The sequence below is a fragment of the Mauremys reevesii genome, linkage group 4 (genome assembly GCF_016161935.1).
Source record: "Mauremys reevesii isolate NIE-2019 linkage group 4, ASM1616193v1, whole genome shotgun sequence".
Taxonomy (NCBI): Eukaryota; Metazoa; Chordata; order Testudines; family Geoemydidae; genus Mauremys; species Mauremys reevesii.
Genome location: NC_052626.1, coordinates 68,915,982 through 68,932,086, shown reverse-complemented (window position 1 = coordinate 68,932,086; position 16,105 = coordinate 68,915,982). Strand labels below are relative to the sequence as shown.

The 16,105-nt window shown below is 44.2% G+C and overlaps 1 protein-coding gene across 10 annotated transcripts in view; it reads right to left on the bottom strand.

The window, feature by feature from the left end:
* Window positions 1-16,105, bottom strand: part of PLEKHH1 (pleckstrin homology, MyTH4 and FERM domain containing H1) — a 92,917-nt gene that overhangs the window by 25,033 nt on the left and 51,779 nt on the right. For all 10 annotated transcript variants that reach the window (XM_039534608.1, XM_039534603.1, XM_039534610.1 and 7 more), the window contains 10 exons: window positions 13,314-13,400; window positions 12,113-12,274; window positions 9,885-9,965; window positions 8,591-8,770; window positions 7,734-7,842; window positions 6,479-6,591; window positions 4,769-4,945; window positions 3,689-3,786; window positions 1,577-1,754; window positions 1,276-1,431 (listed from right to left, as the gene is read on the bottom strand). In XM_039534608.1, coding sequence (XP_039390542.1) covers window positions 1,276-1,431; window positions 1,577-1,754; window positions 3,689-3,786; window positions 4,769-4,945; window positions 6,479-6,591; window positions 7,734-7,842; window positions 8,591-8,770; window positions 9,885-9,965; window positions 12,113-12,274; window positions 13,314-13,400 — 1,341 coding nt within the window. The remainder of the gene's footprint in view (window positions 1-1,275; window positions 1,432-1,576; window positions 1,755-3,688; window positions 3,787-4,768; window positions 4,946-6,478; window positions 6,592-7,733; window positions 7,843-8,590; window positions 8,771-9,884; window positions 9,966-12,112; window positions 12,275-13,313; window positions 13,401-16,105) is intronic.

Genomic DNA, 16,105 nt, shown 5'->3' with positions numbered 1-16,105 from the left:
TCTGCCTTTTTCCCACCAGAAGATGCTGCGTGATAGAAAAGAGCAGCCGCATCTGGCCATCTAGGAAAGAGAAAGAGCCTGCCTTCTTCATAGCACCTGTCGGGCCAGGTCAGGAGACAGGGGCTATGGGGAGACAGACAGCGTGGTTGAGCTGGGGGGTGAGACGAGGCTCATAAGAGCTAGTGGGGGAGGACAGACTGGGGAAGGGACTGAATGGGAGTTGTGGTGCAGGGCCACAGGGGGGAGGGAAGTGGAGGGCCACATGGGGATGGGGAAGGGGGTGCAGGGCCACAGAGACAGGAGGGTGGCTGACTGGGGGCAGAAACACATGGGGACAGGGGGGGGTGCAGGGACACATGGGGATGTGGGGGGAGTGGGTGTCTAAGTGAGGCTGGAGGGACACATGGGGCAGGAGCAGATGTGCCTGACTGAATGGGAGAGCCTAGAAGTCAGCCAGGGTCTGCATGAGGGAAGCTCCCTAACAATCTCTCCCCACCCGCACAAAAAACCTGTTCCATACTCTTCCCACCCATACCCAACAACCCTCCAAATTCACACCCAGGCTCCTTCCCAGAAATTACTTCCCTTTCCCTCAGCTCCTCTGTTACCCCTGACTCCCCCGTCTTTGCACTGCTTCTGAGGGGTGTGGGAAATACAGTTCTGCATTGTAGTTTAAATGAATTATTCGTCAGAGTTCTGTATTAATTTGCCTTGTAAGGAATCTATTTGTCAAAAAACAGTTCTTGAATCTTTTTTGTTATCTGTACTGTTACAGACATACGTGCTGATAGGAATTTTGAAAAAAATCACCAAAAATAATTGTAACTGGTGTGCTTATCTTTTATTATTTTGACAAATAAAATATGCAGAATTTTGCAGAATTTGAAAATACCGTGTGCAGAATTTTTAATTTTTTGGTGCAGAATTCCCCTAGGAGTAACTGGCTGCACTGTTGTCAATGGAAAGTTAGGACATATTCAGTAACATTGCAGGAAGTACCTGGTACCTTCGTCAAGAGATGGTATGTGTGTATTTATAATTTTGGTCACTGAATTTGAACTAGATGTACCTGGCATCCCAAAACACAACAGGAACTTGTCTTGACTAGCATCTAGAAGTGTAATGTTAGATCGTGCTAGCTAGCTCATTCTGACTAACACCATGTAACACTCTAGTCAAGACAAGGCAAGTTCTACTTCTGCTAAGAAAGTCAAGGCTCCTCACTAGGCTTTCACTCTTGCTTTGTCTTGATGAGACTAGTGAGGAGGGAATTACCTTTACATTGCCCTGCAGGCAGTGCTCCAGATCCCTGCCAGAAGGATCATCTGTGAAGAGGGAAAACCCAGTGTGGGATGGTTTCCTCATTCCTGTCTCCTGGTTCAGCTGCTGGAGGAACTCATCCACTGTTGAGGAACCATCAAAACCCACAACCTGAAATGGAACAGGAAATTAAAATAATTAAATAAGTCTATCTTGGGGGACAGAACTAGCCACAAGTGACGAAAGAATGTAAACACTAGCAAGACCCCAGTGCAGGACTCAATTACCTGAGAGGTACCTGGCACCCATGTCTTACCTGGTAGGTTCCATTCATGAAGTGCACTGGAATGCTGAAGGGGAGTGAATGGTGGAAGGGATTCCGCAACAAAATGGACACAATCTCCATTCGTGAAGGCTTGGCTTCCCGCTCTCCAGTGTGCAACGTGCGCTCCACAGACCTCTGACAGTAGATTGCATACTTGCCTATTTCACTCCTAATCCCAGGGTGAGAGAGTGACAACACAAACACATGCTTTGGATACACTTATTGTGCCCATTACCATTTTCTCTCCCCAGTGACTCTCTCCCCTGGCATCTTGCTCAAGTGAAAATGTGTGTATTTGCAAGTGTCCTTATTCACCTCTACAGAGTTGGAGATTAGATTTGATTCAGATAAACACACATGAGTTAGGATTGAGATCCAAACCTCTTCGGTCTGCAAAACAAGGCCAGATGCTAGGTTCTTTTGTAAAATTTATAGAATTTTCTGCTTCCACCTATTGAGATCCAGGAATGGGTGGCCACAAGTCCGCCCATGTCTAAAGGTCCCTCTCCTGGTCGAAGGGCAGGAGTGGCTAAACCTGGGACTCAAATAATTCCAGGGGACAACTGCGAAAAAAACAGGGCCATTATCAAGGAACCGGAGGGCGACACCGAGCAGAGAACCCTGGACAACACCCACTGTTCCTCAAAGGTGTCTAGGGAACTAGCAGACACTGCCCAGAGGAACTCTGCCCAGATACATGATTGAAGGGAGGAATGGAAGTAGGTCCCAGAGTCGCAGAACACCTCGCCATCCAGCATCCTCCTCCTGGTTTCATAAATGGCCACTTTAGCCAATTCCAGGAGGAGCTTGATGAGGAAGTCCCGCAACTTCGTGGGGCCGTGGACAGGGTGAGCATAAATCAGGAAGCGCGGGGAAAAGTTCAACCAGAACCTTAGGAGAAGGGGCTGCGACCTAGTGCACTCTAAATAGACGTGCTCCAAAGTCTCCCTCACACCGCAAAAAGGGCAAGTGCTGGGGATAGGGGTGAACCATGCCAAGTACAAGCCCGTGGTCATAGCTTCATGAAGGAGCTGCCAGCTGATATCCCCGGCAGGCTGTGGAACCAAGGTGGAATACGGGCTGGCCTACTGGGGTTCTTCACCCTCTACAGATGGCAAAAGGTCCCACCACTTAGTATTGGAGCAGGACAGTAGGGTGAATTTTCTGCTTCCATCTGAGCTGGCGATACTGTGAGAATGCCCCTTTCCCTTTTTGGAATTTTGGCATTTCCAATTCTGGCTGGAACCAGCAAGTGCAGAGGCACCAGCAAAGAAAATGAAAAACATCGGCTAGAAAGATTATACAGACTATTTCAAATTCCAGGACAGTGTTGATTTGCGTTTTTGACAAAGGTTGTATCTAAGCCTGTGTTTGAAATGACATAGCTGTTTACCCACATTTATTCTTCATATAGCAATAAACCACAACAGGGTGTGCATTACCTGGCCACTGATGCATGCCCCAAGAGTATGAGGAGACTCAAGGCTGAAGTCCAAGCTCCTTAAACTACCCAAGAAATCTATTAACATACAACTAATGTACACCCTAGAATGGCTTACTGCTGTTAAAAAAGCTCTCATTGGTTGTTTTCTTGTTGGTGTGTTTGTGGCGGGGAATGCGGGGGAGTTTAGAGTATTATGCAACATAACCTTCCACTTTGAAACATAATTCCTACTAAAAGGATGAAAGGGTAGGGAGAAGGTGGTGGGAGATCTTGTTTAGTTTTAAATAACTTTTCTTATCTCTTTGGAATTCAGTTTGGGTTTGTTAACTTTTTTTTTTTTATTTCCCTCCCAGCCCTCTTTTCCTGTCCCCCCAGAAGCCCTGCTGACCTTTCAGCAGCATTTATACTCACTGTCATATATACAGCCATATGGACTAGGAAACATTCCCACTGAAAAGTGGGTCAAAAGTGGCTGAAAGATGGCTTCTGAGCAAGGACAGCCTGGCACCTTGGAGAAGGCTTCTTATGTCATCTCCATCTCCAACTCGCCTTTGCATGGGTCAGTCATAAATTAGCCTTACTGTGCTACAATCCTGTAGTTGATGCAGCAGGGATTTGGAGGCAACATAGCCAGTGAAAGAAGATGGCATGCTATTTACCTGGAGTCTGCATGCCGCTGCAGGTGTTGTTTGATATACCAGAGGAAGTGGTGCTGAGGAAGAAAGAGAGGAGCACACAAAGCCAGGAGCTGCCAGCACTGGGAAGAGAAATGGGCAAATAAGGTGCAATCACTCCTGCTCTGCTCTTGTTGCCAGTTCCCCTTGTGCAAGACACTCGGGCCAAGAATTTGAAGAGTGACTAGTGATTTTTGGGGGCTTCCATTTTTTGGGTGTGCAACTTGAGATGTTTTAAAGGGGCCTGATTTTCAGAGGCAGGTGCTCAGCACTTTCTGAACGTCAGGCCTCTTTGGCATCTCAAATTGGGCACCCAAAAATTGAGGTACAACAAATCAGTCGTCACTTTTCAAAATCTTGGCCACTGTAACTAGAGCTGTGTGAATAGTTCCCAACTACTTATTCAGTGAATCTTGCCTTTTTATTGCCTGCAAACAGATCACAATTCTCTCAGAATTATTCATTATTTCAAATTATTCATAAATTTCTCCTGCTGGTCATTCTTGCTCTCTACATGATTTGAACTGGGAATATTACAATCAAGAATCCAATGGACACTTTGGCTCAGATCCACAAAAATATTTAGGATCCCAACTTCTACTGAAATCAATGGAAGTTAGGGACATAAATACCTATGTGGATCTGGGTCTTTGAACTGTAACGTATGCAGGCAACTAACTTAATAAGCACATCACAAAATTCAAAATGCACATTCAAGTGTATTAATCATGCTTTTCATCCTGTTGGCTAATCATATCACAATCAGAGATGGAACCAATACCATGTGACTTAGGTAACTATTCAATGCAACTGAACAGTATTTGGAATTTGCTTTTGGTGAATAGTTGAGCATTCAACCTAAACATGCTTTTGCAAGTAAATTGCACTACTCAATACTTTTTTTTTCCTTTGCGCATCACACTTCAGATTATTTTTGCCCCCACAAACCTTGAAGTGTTTAAGGTGACTAGTCTTTTATGGGGACTAGACTTATTGCTAATTATTCAAAATATGGATTTAAAAAAAAAAAAGCTTGCAGCCTGGAAGTGACCAAGAGAAGCTCACCTGAATGACTGAGTGGTTCTGGGGCTGCCGGCAGCTAGTCTGTTTAACCAGTTGGCAGTAGATTTCATTCTGTAGCTCAGTATGTGTCAGACAGACTTGCAACGCTGTCTGGGCAAGTGACACATGGTAATCAATAGATGGAGCCTCCACAGGGACATTGATGAACAGCTGACAGGACTACAAAAGGGGGAAATTAGCATGTGCGGTAATAATAATACTTCACTTTTTCCCCATAGCACCTTCCAGCTCCAGTATGGCTCAGAGGGGAAATGAATTCTCCAAGGTGTCACAGCACATCAGTGGCAGAAACAGGGAGAAAACCCAGATCTCCTGACTTCCAAGACTATGCTCTAACTTCTACTAGACCAAGCTTCTCTCATACAAACTTTCTCCCCTTGCCCTATATACATCATACGCAGACTGCACCTCAAGTAGCCCATTCTTTGCAGTATGTCGAGAAAGCTACAATTATGCAACATTACACAGCAAGAAAAGCCAGGAACAGAATCCCTGACTTCCAGCCCACTCTTCTAGCCATTAGACTATACTCCCACTCCATCGCTGTTATGACTGGGGTCTAGGTCTGATACTAAACACAGGGGAGTTCAGATTACCCCATTATTATAAAAGGCATCTTGGTCACACTAGTAAATCTGCCACTGGGCTTCATAGCTTGGCAAACCAAGGGTGCTACAAATTTAAGGTAAAATACTCAGAGAAGGTGCCTTTATAAATGATAAAATACTGCAACAGTCAACGGTAATGACCCCAAACGCTACAGTGAGACTAGTGTCAGCTACAGTGTTTCAGACTATTCCTGTACAATACTGTAGGTTTCTTTTATAAAGATCTATTATCCCATTTTGTAGAAGGGAAAACAGAGGCACAGAGCGAGTGAGTGATAGAGCCATGATAGAATCCATTAGTCCTGAGTCATTCCACTGCTCTAACCCCCAAACACAACTTTCTCTGTCGTATCTCTCGGGTCATTGAATGCAGTTGTTTTTAAGAACCCGCTCCTCTGCTACCTGCTCCCCTCAGCAAACCTCTATCCCCTAAGCCCATCCTTGCTTCCTAGTCTTAGGTCTTGTCTACACTTAAAACGCTGCAGCTGCGCCACTGTAGTGCTTCAGTGCAGACACTACTTACCCAGATGGGAGGGTTTCTGGTAATTCACTTCCCTGAGAGGGTAGTTAGGTCAACAGGTGAATTCTCCTGTTGACCTAGCCCTGTCTACACTGGGGATTAGGCCGGTTTAACTGTGTTGCTCAGGGGTGTGGATGTTTCACACCCCAAAGCGACATAGTTATACCAACCTAATTTCCTAGTGTAGACCAGGCCTTAATGTTGGGATTAATGTTTTCAGGGCCCAAAGCAGAGGCAGAGGGGTGAGTATCAGGTGATGAGTTGCCTGTCCCAGGTACCCTGGCTGGAAGGCTCTAGGGAGTCTGACAATAAGTTATTTCCTCTCTCTCCAGTGGGATGGGAGAAGAAGACAGACAAGTCCTGCAATTCAGAAGCTAGCCCAAGGGTTCTTTGCATAGACAGGTAGACAGACTGGCCCCTTGTATTACAACTGACACATTAGCCCCATCTGTGCCAACAGTAGGGGCAAACAGAGTCGCAGTAAATGTCTTGCACAGAGCTTACCCCTCCCCTAAAATAATTGAGTAGAACATCTAAAATCTTGTATAATGGTTCTCTAAATACCTTGAAGAGCTTGAGGCCTTCTGTCTGCAGCGCCTCTGATGGCAGAGTAGTGAGTGAGGTGTGCAGTCCATCCTTACTGTAGCACAGCATGGGGTGTTTCCACAAAGGAGATTCTGAGTGGCAGATGAGGTAAAAACATACAACCTCAGAAACGTAGCAGTGTAAGTTTGGTACAAGGTGAGAAGGAATCTTCCAGCAAAATCTCCCATGGCAGAGCCCCTTCCGATCCCTACAGAAAAAGAACCTGGCCCAACTAGCAAGCAATTAGGGCAAGCAGCACTACATTGGGCCACGTTAATCCTTAGTGTCACTCTATTGACTCCAGTGAAGCCATGACACTAACAGTGGCCAAGTAGCTATGAATGCCAGCAAGTAATGCCAGATGGCTGCAGAGAGCAGCCCTGCAATTTGCCACCAGGCCGTCTGAGAGCTTCACACTGGCTGGACTGTGGTGGGAAGCAGCTCAATTTGTTGATGCACATGAGAGACCGATTCTGTGAAACAGACACATGCTATTGGGATCTTCATCAGTGGAAGCTATTATGGCACATTGATCAAAGCTCAGAGACAGCTGTATGTCTGTATGTGCGTATTCACGGGTGTGAGAGTGTATGTATGCATGCATGCATGCAGGCACAAGTATGCATGGTATGTATACCTCAGAATGTGTGCAGGCAGTATGTGTGAACATGTCTACATGGGAATGAGTGAGTAAATAGGTGTGTATGTATGTGTGAGACAGTATATGCATGTGTGTGGGAGTGAATGTAAGTGGCTGCGAGTGTGTATCCAGGGATATGTCAGTGTGTATGCATACATACATGGGGAGCTGCGTGTGTGTGTGTTTGAGAAACAGTATATGTGCATGCAACCATTATACATGGGTAAGTGAAACTCAAGGCAAACCATGCCAGGGAGTCAGAGATTCAGACTTTTGTCTCTTAAGTTCTTATTTATTAAGAACCATCCCAGATTTGGATCAACTTTCTGTGCTCAATATTTACTATAGTTTGATCTGCAATGTAAGAGGAGCTGCAGATGCTTTGATAAATTAATTGACAGACTAGGTTTACTGTAGTGCCTGAGTCCTTTGCTGAAGTGCTACTGTATAATTAGAGGTGAAAGGCACCCTATCCCATTACTGATCTATCGAGCCATTCCCTCTTCTCTTCTGTGGCTGGATTCAAACCAGTGACAAAGATAACCATTCCTCACCCTTTCCCACCATAGAAAGACATTTTGGGTTTCTACTTACGTGGGTCTCCCTCTGCATCCAGTAATTTTCCAATTAGCTGTTCATATGCTGTGCCCACCTTGGCACTGCTGCTGCCAGCTGCTACTGTCAGATGGTACAGCCATGTATCCTGGGGATAAAGGAGAGAACAGCATGAAAAGAACAGGTGATGCTGGAAACCCAGTGACATTTCACTGTCATCTTTATAGATGACCAGCCATCAAGCTAAGGGTCACCATTAAAGGTAAATATATTTCTCTCTCTCACACATACACCCTCTTACTCACTCTTCACGTATTTAACTTTTGGCTCACCCAAGTTCCAGTTTGACCAAAGGCCAGCAATGGCTTGCAGGCGGGCTAGCTAGGTGCTTTGAGGCTATCACTGTTCATCAAGTCATAAGGGGTGGAGTAAGTCAGGTTTGGATGGGGCCTCTGAATTTGGAACAGCTAAGCACCATGCTCCAAGGATCCCCCATCCATTGTCTAGGAGTAGTAGTGCACAGTGCATGTATATGTGTCTCACTGCTGTGTGAGCTGCGCCTGATACAAGACAGAGTCCTGCAGGGTTGTGGGTGGAGAGGGACTGAGAAGATAAGTCTTTCTACGGTGATGATTTTTGGTGGGGTTTGGAAATCTTGGTATCCTGAGCCCTCAGCTGCAGAGAAGGCAGCAAAAATGAAAAATAAATAGAAGGGAAAAGAAAATAATTAAACCAGATTTAAAATCTCAACCCGCCTGTTGGGGTTGAGTTTGGGGGAACTTTTGGGTTGGTTCTTATCTTATCCAAACTGGTTTAACCATCTGTATTTTCCACTCACTGGTGACAAGTTATACCAGCATCACATATCTCTGCTCTCCAAGGACATCAACTCATACCTTCTCGTGTTTGGTACCAATGAGTAAGTAGGTGGGACTCTGATCCTGTGGGTGAATCACCAGGGTGTAATGGGATGAGAGGAGACCCCCTGCAGTGGCTTCATAATCTTCATCCGAGTCACAGGAACGGTCCACCTCCTCCACCTTTGACTTGCGTATGTGCAAATGCCCCAGAGGACACTGGGAAAAGGAAATGAACTAAGATAAGTATCCTGTCTTTATGTAGAGAAGATGGAGAAAAAGAAGAAACTGAAACCAGGAAACCCTGGTCAGATTGCTGGGAGTGCTAGAAAATGCAAGAACTAAACTATAATTCTATGTTCAAATGGTATAAAAGTAATAGTATCATTTTGCATTTCTATAGCACTTCTCCTCCTTCATGAGCCTAAAGTACTTTACAAACTATGGCCCCAATCCTTCTCCCATTATTATTATTGTATTGTACTAGCACTAGATTCCCAGTCAGGAATTAGGGCTTTTATCTCTGGGTGACTGGACCCTTTAAGGAGCAGGATCCAGTGCACATGGGACTCATCAGCTGCCTCCTAATTGGCTTTACATGAAGACACCTTGGCTGTAGGGAAAGGGCAGCATAGGTGAGAACTGTGTGATAGCAGGGTGAGATTCAGAGAAGAGCAAGTGAGAGCTGCCTGAGGAGAAAAAGAGAGCCCCCAGGAGAAGCAGAGGAGAGCTGTACAGAGACCGCGTGGGAAGAGCAAAAGGTGAAAAATGTTGTTGATGAGGTTTGGGCAGAGGTGGGCGGAGCCCCTGCTGAGTTACAAGAGAACTTGTACAGAGGCCTTAGGAACAAGTGGAAAAACCAGCCTGATTAAGGGAAGCTGAGCCTGAAACATGAGTGGATGCTGGAGGGTGAGTCCCAGGGGCAGGGGTGGGACTCACATGGGTAGGGAGGTCTGGGTGAGTGGAATGCTCCGGGAAGCTCTCTTGCAGCAAGGCTTAGAGGAGGGCTGTGGGAAGCTGAGCCCAGAACAAGGGCTTGACATTCCCTGAGCAGGGGTAGGACTTGCAGGCACAAAGACAAAGGAAGTGAGAGAGAGACAAGAGGAGCGATCTGGGAGACAGCAGGAACATACTTTGTTAGTTATGTCTCTTTGGTATTTTTAAAGACTATTAATGTATTTGTATTTCTAGTAGGAGGTGTAGACATTTTTGCAGAGTGGGAGTTACTAGTTGGGGCTGAAGTGAGGGAGAGGATGGGATTGTTGGAGTAAGAAAGGAGAGTAGGTAAAGGAAGATAGAAACTATGAGACATAGCAGGAGGAACACAACGTACCTTGTCCTCATTATTTCGATAGTAGTAAAAGGTTTTCCCAATCAGTGCGCACCAAACCAACTTAGAGTGACCATGTTTCACCTACAGAACGACAAAGGAATGAAAGATTTTAACCTAGGGACTGGATCCTACTGCATTGCCAGCAGTAGTTTTGGGGATTTTTTCTTTCCATTTGAATCTCTTGTTGGAAGGTTCTCTAAACTGGTTATTCTGAGCTAGTGTAAACTATCTTTCATTTGTGATCCCTGCAAAGATGCAGGGAAACATTTTCAAAAGCACCTAAGCCAGTTAGATGCTTTTGAAAATGGAATGTAGGTGCCTGAGTATTGAGGTTATGTCTAGACTGCACAGAAAAATGTGTGGCGCTGAGTCTGAGCCCAGGTCAAATGACTTGGGCTTGGGATGCAGGCAGGGGCGGCTCTACGTTTTTGGCCGCCCCAAGCAGTCATGCGCGGGAGGCGCCCCGGAGCCGCGGGAGCAGTGGACCTCCCGCGGGCATGACTGCAGAGCTGGACCTCCCGGGGCTGCGGACGGTTCGCGGGTCCGGCGGCTCCGCTTGAGCAGCCGCAGTCATGCCTGCGGGAGGTCCAGCCGAGCCGCGGGACGAGCGCCCCCTCCGCAGTCATGCCTGCGGCAGGTCCAGTCGTCCCGGGGCTCCGGTGGACCTCCCGCAGGCATGACTGCGGCAGGTCCGCCGGCCCAGCCTGCCGCCCCCTCCCCCCCCAGCAGCAGGGGACGGGCCGCTCCTCAGCTCGCAGCGGCAGGATGAGCTGGAGCCCCAGCCTTTTGCTGCCCCCTAGATTTTGCCGCCCTAGGCACCAGCTTGTTTTGCTGGTGCCTAGAGCCGCCCCTGGCTGCAGGGCTAAAAATATCAGGGTAGATGTACTGCTCAAGCTGGAGCCTGGGCTCTGAAACCCAGAGAGGTGGGAGGGTCTGCTATTTTTAGCTCTGCGGCCTAAGCCCCAGTCAACTGACCCGGGCTCCAAGACTCAGTGCCATGGGTTTTTCTTTGCAGTGTACACATACCCTGAGATCCTTTTGAAAATTTTACCTGTTGTTATTGTGTTTTGAAATGCAATATACAAAATACATGAATAAAAATGTTTAAATAATGAAAAATATTCAACATACCAAAGCAGACCAATGGACTATATAGTCTAGTGACCTTTTCCCTGTTACACAGGAACAGACCAATGGCCCATGTAGTCTGGTGACCTATCTCCTATGGTTCTCAACCAGGGGTACATGTACTCCTGGGGGTACGCAGAGGTCTTCCAGAGGGTACATCAACTCATCTTGATATTTGCCTAGTTTTACAACAGGCTAAATAAAAAGCACTAGCAAAGTCAGTACAAACTAAAAGTTCATGCAGACAATGACTTGTTTATACTGCTCTATATATACACTGAAATGTTAGTAAAATATTAATATTATATGGTAAAAATGAGAAAGTAAACAATTTTTCAGTAATAATGTGCTGTGACCTTCTGTATTTTTATATCTGAGTTTGTAAGCAAGTAGTTTTTAAGTGAGATGAAACTTGGGGGTACGCAAGACAAATCAGACTTCTGAAAGGGGTACAGTAGTCTGGAAAGGTTGAGAGCCACTGCCCTGAGCAAACTACAGACCAGCCAGACTTTAATCTTCACTTGGACATTGGCCAGTGCAGCATGGAGGAGCCCCATAATGCATCTTATGCAACACCGTTCTATGGGGAGAATAACAAATTCTTTCCTGACTCCAAGTAGTGATCATTTTTTGTCCTGAAGAATAAGAATCGATAGTGCCTGGAAGTGTATCCTGACTAACATAACTGCTGATGCTGTTCTTATATGAATAAGTGTCCAATCCATTTGAGACCTTCCTAGATAATTTTCTTGATAATTTTCAGCAGCAAGTTCCATTCGTTAATTACATGTGACATTATAAAAGCATTTACTTTAATTGCTGTAAAATATTTTGCATTGTTCTTGCACTGTGCTATTGGAGAGGGTCAATGTGTCCTGACAGGGTGCTCTATTCCATTCTTCAATGTATATAATTATCATATCCTCTTTCCCTGATCCTTTGAACTTCAGGAATCCACCTCTGCCTCTCTGTAACCCCCAAGTTTCCAGGGAGAATTAAAACACACACTTCTTGCAGGCCCTCAGTATATAAACGCAGAGGACTGTTGTCTGTGAGGCCACTGGGTGTGGAGGGAGACTGACTGGGGTAGAGCCACCTACCTTGGTGAGCCAGCCTTTCACAGTGGGTTTGGCATCATTCTGAGGGACAGCAGCAGAGCTGGTCACCTGCACCTTGAGAATGCTCTGCAGAACACGGATCCATTCTTCCAGGATGTTGGGAGAGTCTGCTGTCAGGAAGTATGTCCTCTTTTCAGTGATGAGCTGGAGGGAAAGGAGGCAGGGAAATGTCACAGTCTGATCACGTGTGATTTCTCCTTCAGATGTTGAGTTGTATGGTCATATGGTATTTTTATAAGAGTAGTTAACCCCTATGTCCTTGGCCAAATTCAAACTCAAATAGTTACATGCTACATCTGTAAATTCCCCCAATATTTTTGCTGGATACTAGATTCTTCTTCATTTCCTCTCTTGTTCTGCAGTGTTGCTGAGATCTATTAAGTAGCTACTATATGTCACTATAGAGGTGGTTGCATTTTAGTGGTGGGTGAAGTACTGTCTATTTCTTTATTTATAAATCCATATTTATAGCGAATTTTTGCCCTCTGCCCTCAATAGCTTCCAAAGTGCTTTGGAGTCCTTTGAGAGGAAAGCTGTTCCATGAATACAAGATATTACCATTAACTCTCAGTTAACTTCAGTGCGAGAAGGGCAGAAGGGAGCTCACTCTATGCCAGTCCCACTCAGAATGCAAGGGAGGCTTTAAATATCTCATCTCCTTTACAAAGAAGTCCCCTGGCATTGATGCCTTGCCCTAGGACAAGTAGGGCTAGTGATGGGCCAATTTCAAATGGTTTGGAGACTCCGTTTCGAGATGCACCCAAAATTGTAGATGTTTCTCCAAAGCTTATGAGAATGGTCTCACCAAGAAGATTCCTGGTACCACTGCTTTTGGTTGGGCCAGAAGCAGCACAATGACAGTCTCTCTCACAAAGGCTCAACCTTTCTTAAGAAGGTGCTGGCTGCACAGAGGGAAATGCAGACGGGAAAAAGTTATCTGAACTTCTTTAAACATCAGAAAGCTGGGTTTGAGCTTTAGGTTGCATTTTGGACCTTTGCTCATTTTTATACAAAACTGACTGCCTCCCCAAGCTGAAACACAAGGCAAATAAAAGCCAGGAAAGTCAATACACATCTGTCATGACCAAGTACACCATCCAGACTGAAGTAACTCCTCTCCCACTCAGCTCTGTTTACATCCTTGAGCATGTGGTTATGTGCAAGGTCAAAAGGCAATTCTCACCTGAAATGTCTGGGACCCTTCACCCCGAATGATCTGGCAAGAAGAATTCAGCTCAACCTGCCCCTGAGGCTTGCGGATAACATCGCTCTGTGGAGAAAAAGGCAACATTCTCAAAAGGATCAGCACTAGCTTCACCCACCAGCTAGAAGTATGGAGTATGAGACATCACAACTGGATGCACCTTAGGCAACATGTGGCTGCCACCCTAGGGACAGACTGAGAGAGGCCTCCTCCACCAGGCTAATGAGAACTTAGCTTCCAGCGACAGAAGTACAGCACACCCATGCCCACAGGCACCACCAATATGAGATATCCCCACACTATGCTAATCAGGAATGTGCAGAAGATGCAGGAAGAGCAGGATGCTTTTTATTTAAAATTATTTCTCTGTTTAGGAAGTTTTAACAGATTTTAGAAATCTCTAAATGTCAGATACAACAATCATTACAACAGTGAACTTTTGTTTAGAGAAACATTATATGGTAATAGCAATCAGATCTCTCTTTTTAACAGGGTGTTAACATGTTACAGAGTGAGCATCTTCACACTATCCATGACATGTTCTTTTAGTGTTTTGTTTTGGCTTTTAAAAACATTTTTTTTGAGTGAAATCTCTGATTACATGCATTTAACAGACCAGGTAAGTCTATCAGATGTTAACATTCAAAAAAATTGGAAAGGTGTGCTTTTTTTTTTATTATTTGGTTTGGCAGGTGAATGTACTTTGTCTGAATATTGAATAAATGACTGTCTGTTTTGCTGAGTACATAATTGGTGCATTACATTTTCCATAACAACTCCCATATTTTTTTTTAAACAATTCCACCAGAGTTGAACTATTTTTCTTCCCCAGTGAGCAGCTATCAGTAGCAGAGCAGCTACTAGCTGATGAGAGACTAATTCTTAATTTCCTTTTGTGTGATAGTTTCCACTAGGAAGCCCGCAGGAGGATTACCAAAAGTGAATCAATGAGTGGTCTGCAGGGCTGGCCTTTATGCCATCTTTAGGATTTCTTATACTGTGCACTTTCAAGGGTACATTCTTACACAGGTATGGAAATCCATGCAAGACTAACAAATTACTTGCCCTTTGGCTGACTGGTGTACAAGTGCATACTTTAGTAGCAATATTGATAGGCACCAGTTAACCTTGACTGGCTGGTGCTTCTTAGTCATAAAACTGGATAATTTCCTTTTCCTTTTTTTACCTTTAAAGCAGATGTTATTTGAGCCAAATGGGTATCCTTCAGAAAATGGAAACCCAGCCCAAGTTAAGTCTATAGAAAAGAAAATGAAATAATGGTAGGTAAAATATAAGATAGAAATTAGGAGTGCAAAGTGGGAATTGAAGAGTAAATAGCCAAAAACATAGAAACAAATAATGACTTTTTTAAATAGAAGTAGAAAGCCTGTGAGGGAACTGTTGAACCTGATAGACTACCAGAGAGTAAAAAGAAAATTTAAGGAGAATAAGGACATTGCAGAGAAGCTAAGTAATTTCCTTTCTGCAGAGGACATTCCTCAGACCTACTCTTTTGATGTGTTTAAGATGAGGTGCTAGAATAACGTGATAAATTTAAGAACAAGTCATTCGGTGCAGATGGGATTGATTCAAGAGTTCTGAAGAAATTTAAGAATCAACTGGGTGAGCTGCTAATAAAGTTATGCAATCTCTCATCAAAATAAGTTCTTTGAGGGAGGACTGGAGGATAGGAAATATTGTATCTATCTTAACCAAAGGCACTAGGAATAGGTCTGGGAATTACAAGAGAGTAAGACTTACTTGAGTACCAGAAAAAATGGTTGAAACAGTATTTAAAAAACTGAATTATTAACACTTCCAAAAGTGTGATATGTTAGAGAGTAATTAGCATTGCTGCTGTAAAGGAAGAGAGACCCAATTTTCCTAGCTTTTTGAACAGCTTCACAAAATAGTGGATAAAAGAGAGAACATTTGCTCAATGTGTAGTGGTTGTCAAAAAGAAAAAAAAGATGCATAAGGAAAGGAATAGAAAAGAACATTGAAAGTATGGTAATGCCATTACAGAGTTCAATTGTGTACCCTCACTTGGAATAATTCATTTAGCTCTAGTCACTCTATTGCCAGAAATGTGAGGACAGGTCAGAGATGAGTAACACAAATTATTAGGGGCCTAGGTAGGCTTCTGTGTGAGGAGAAAATAAAAAGACTGCAACTGTTTAGAGAACAGATGTAAATAAGAGAATGAATGATATGGTGATGGTGAATTGGGTGCTCCTGTTTACACTTCTTTGAATAGCTCTTTTTACATGAACTTTTTACACTAACAAATTTAAAATTGAAAAAAGGAAACCTGTTTTTTTACCCAATGCATCTGTGGAACTCACTGCCATTACATAGCAGAGATGTCAAAAGTTTGTAAGATTTTTAAAAGAATGAGGGTTTATGGATAATGAAAACATTTAAAATTACCATAGGTAGGATTAAAAAAAAAAAAAAAAGATTAAAACCCACTCATATTTCAGGTCATAAGCCAGCCACAAACTGATGTGAGTGAGGAAGAAATATTCCCTATGAGGGGATAACTGTCCACTGTAGAATTTCTCGCGCACACACATACACCCCACCCTGTGACACATCTCATGTTGGCCACTTTTGTAGCTAGGATACTGGACTAGAAGGTCCTGTTAGCTGATTTGGCAATGCCTACATTCCAAGGAAATCATATGAAAGAAAATATTAACGTTACACAGTTAAGCACTTAAAACTCAGGACATATGAAAATTAAACTGGCAACACAATATAGCCCCTTG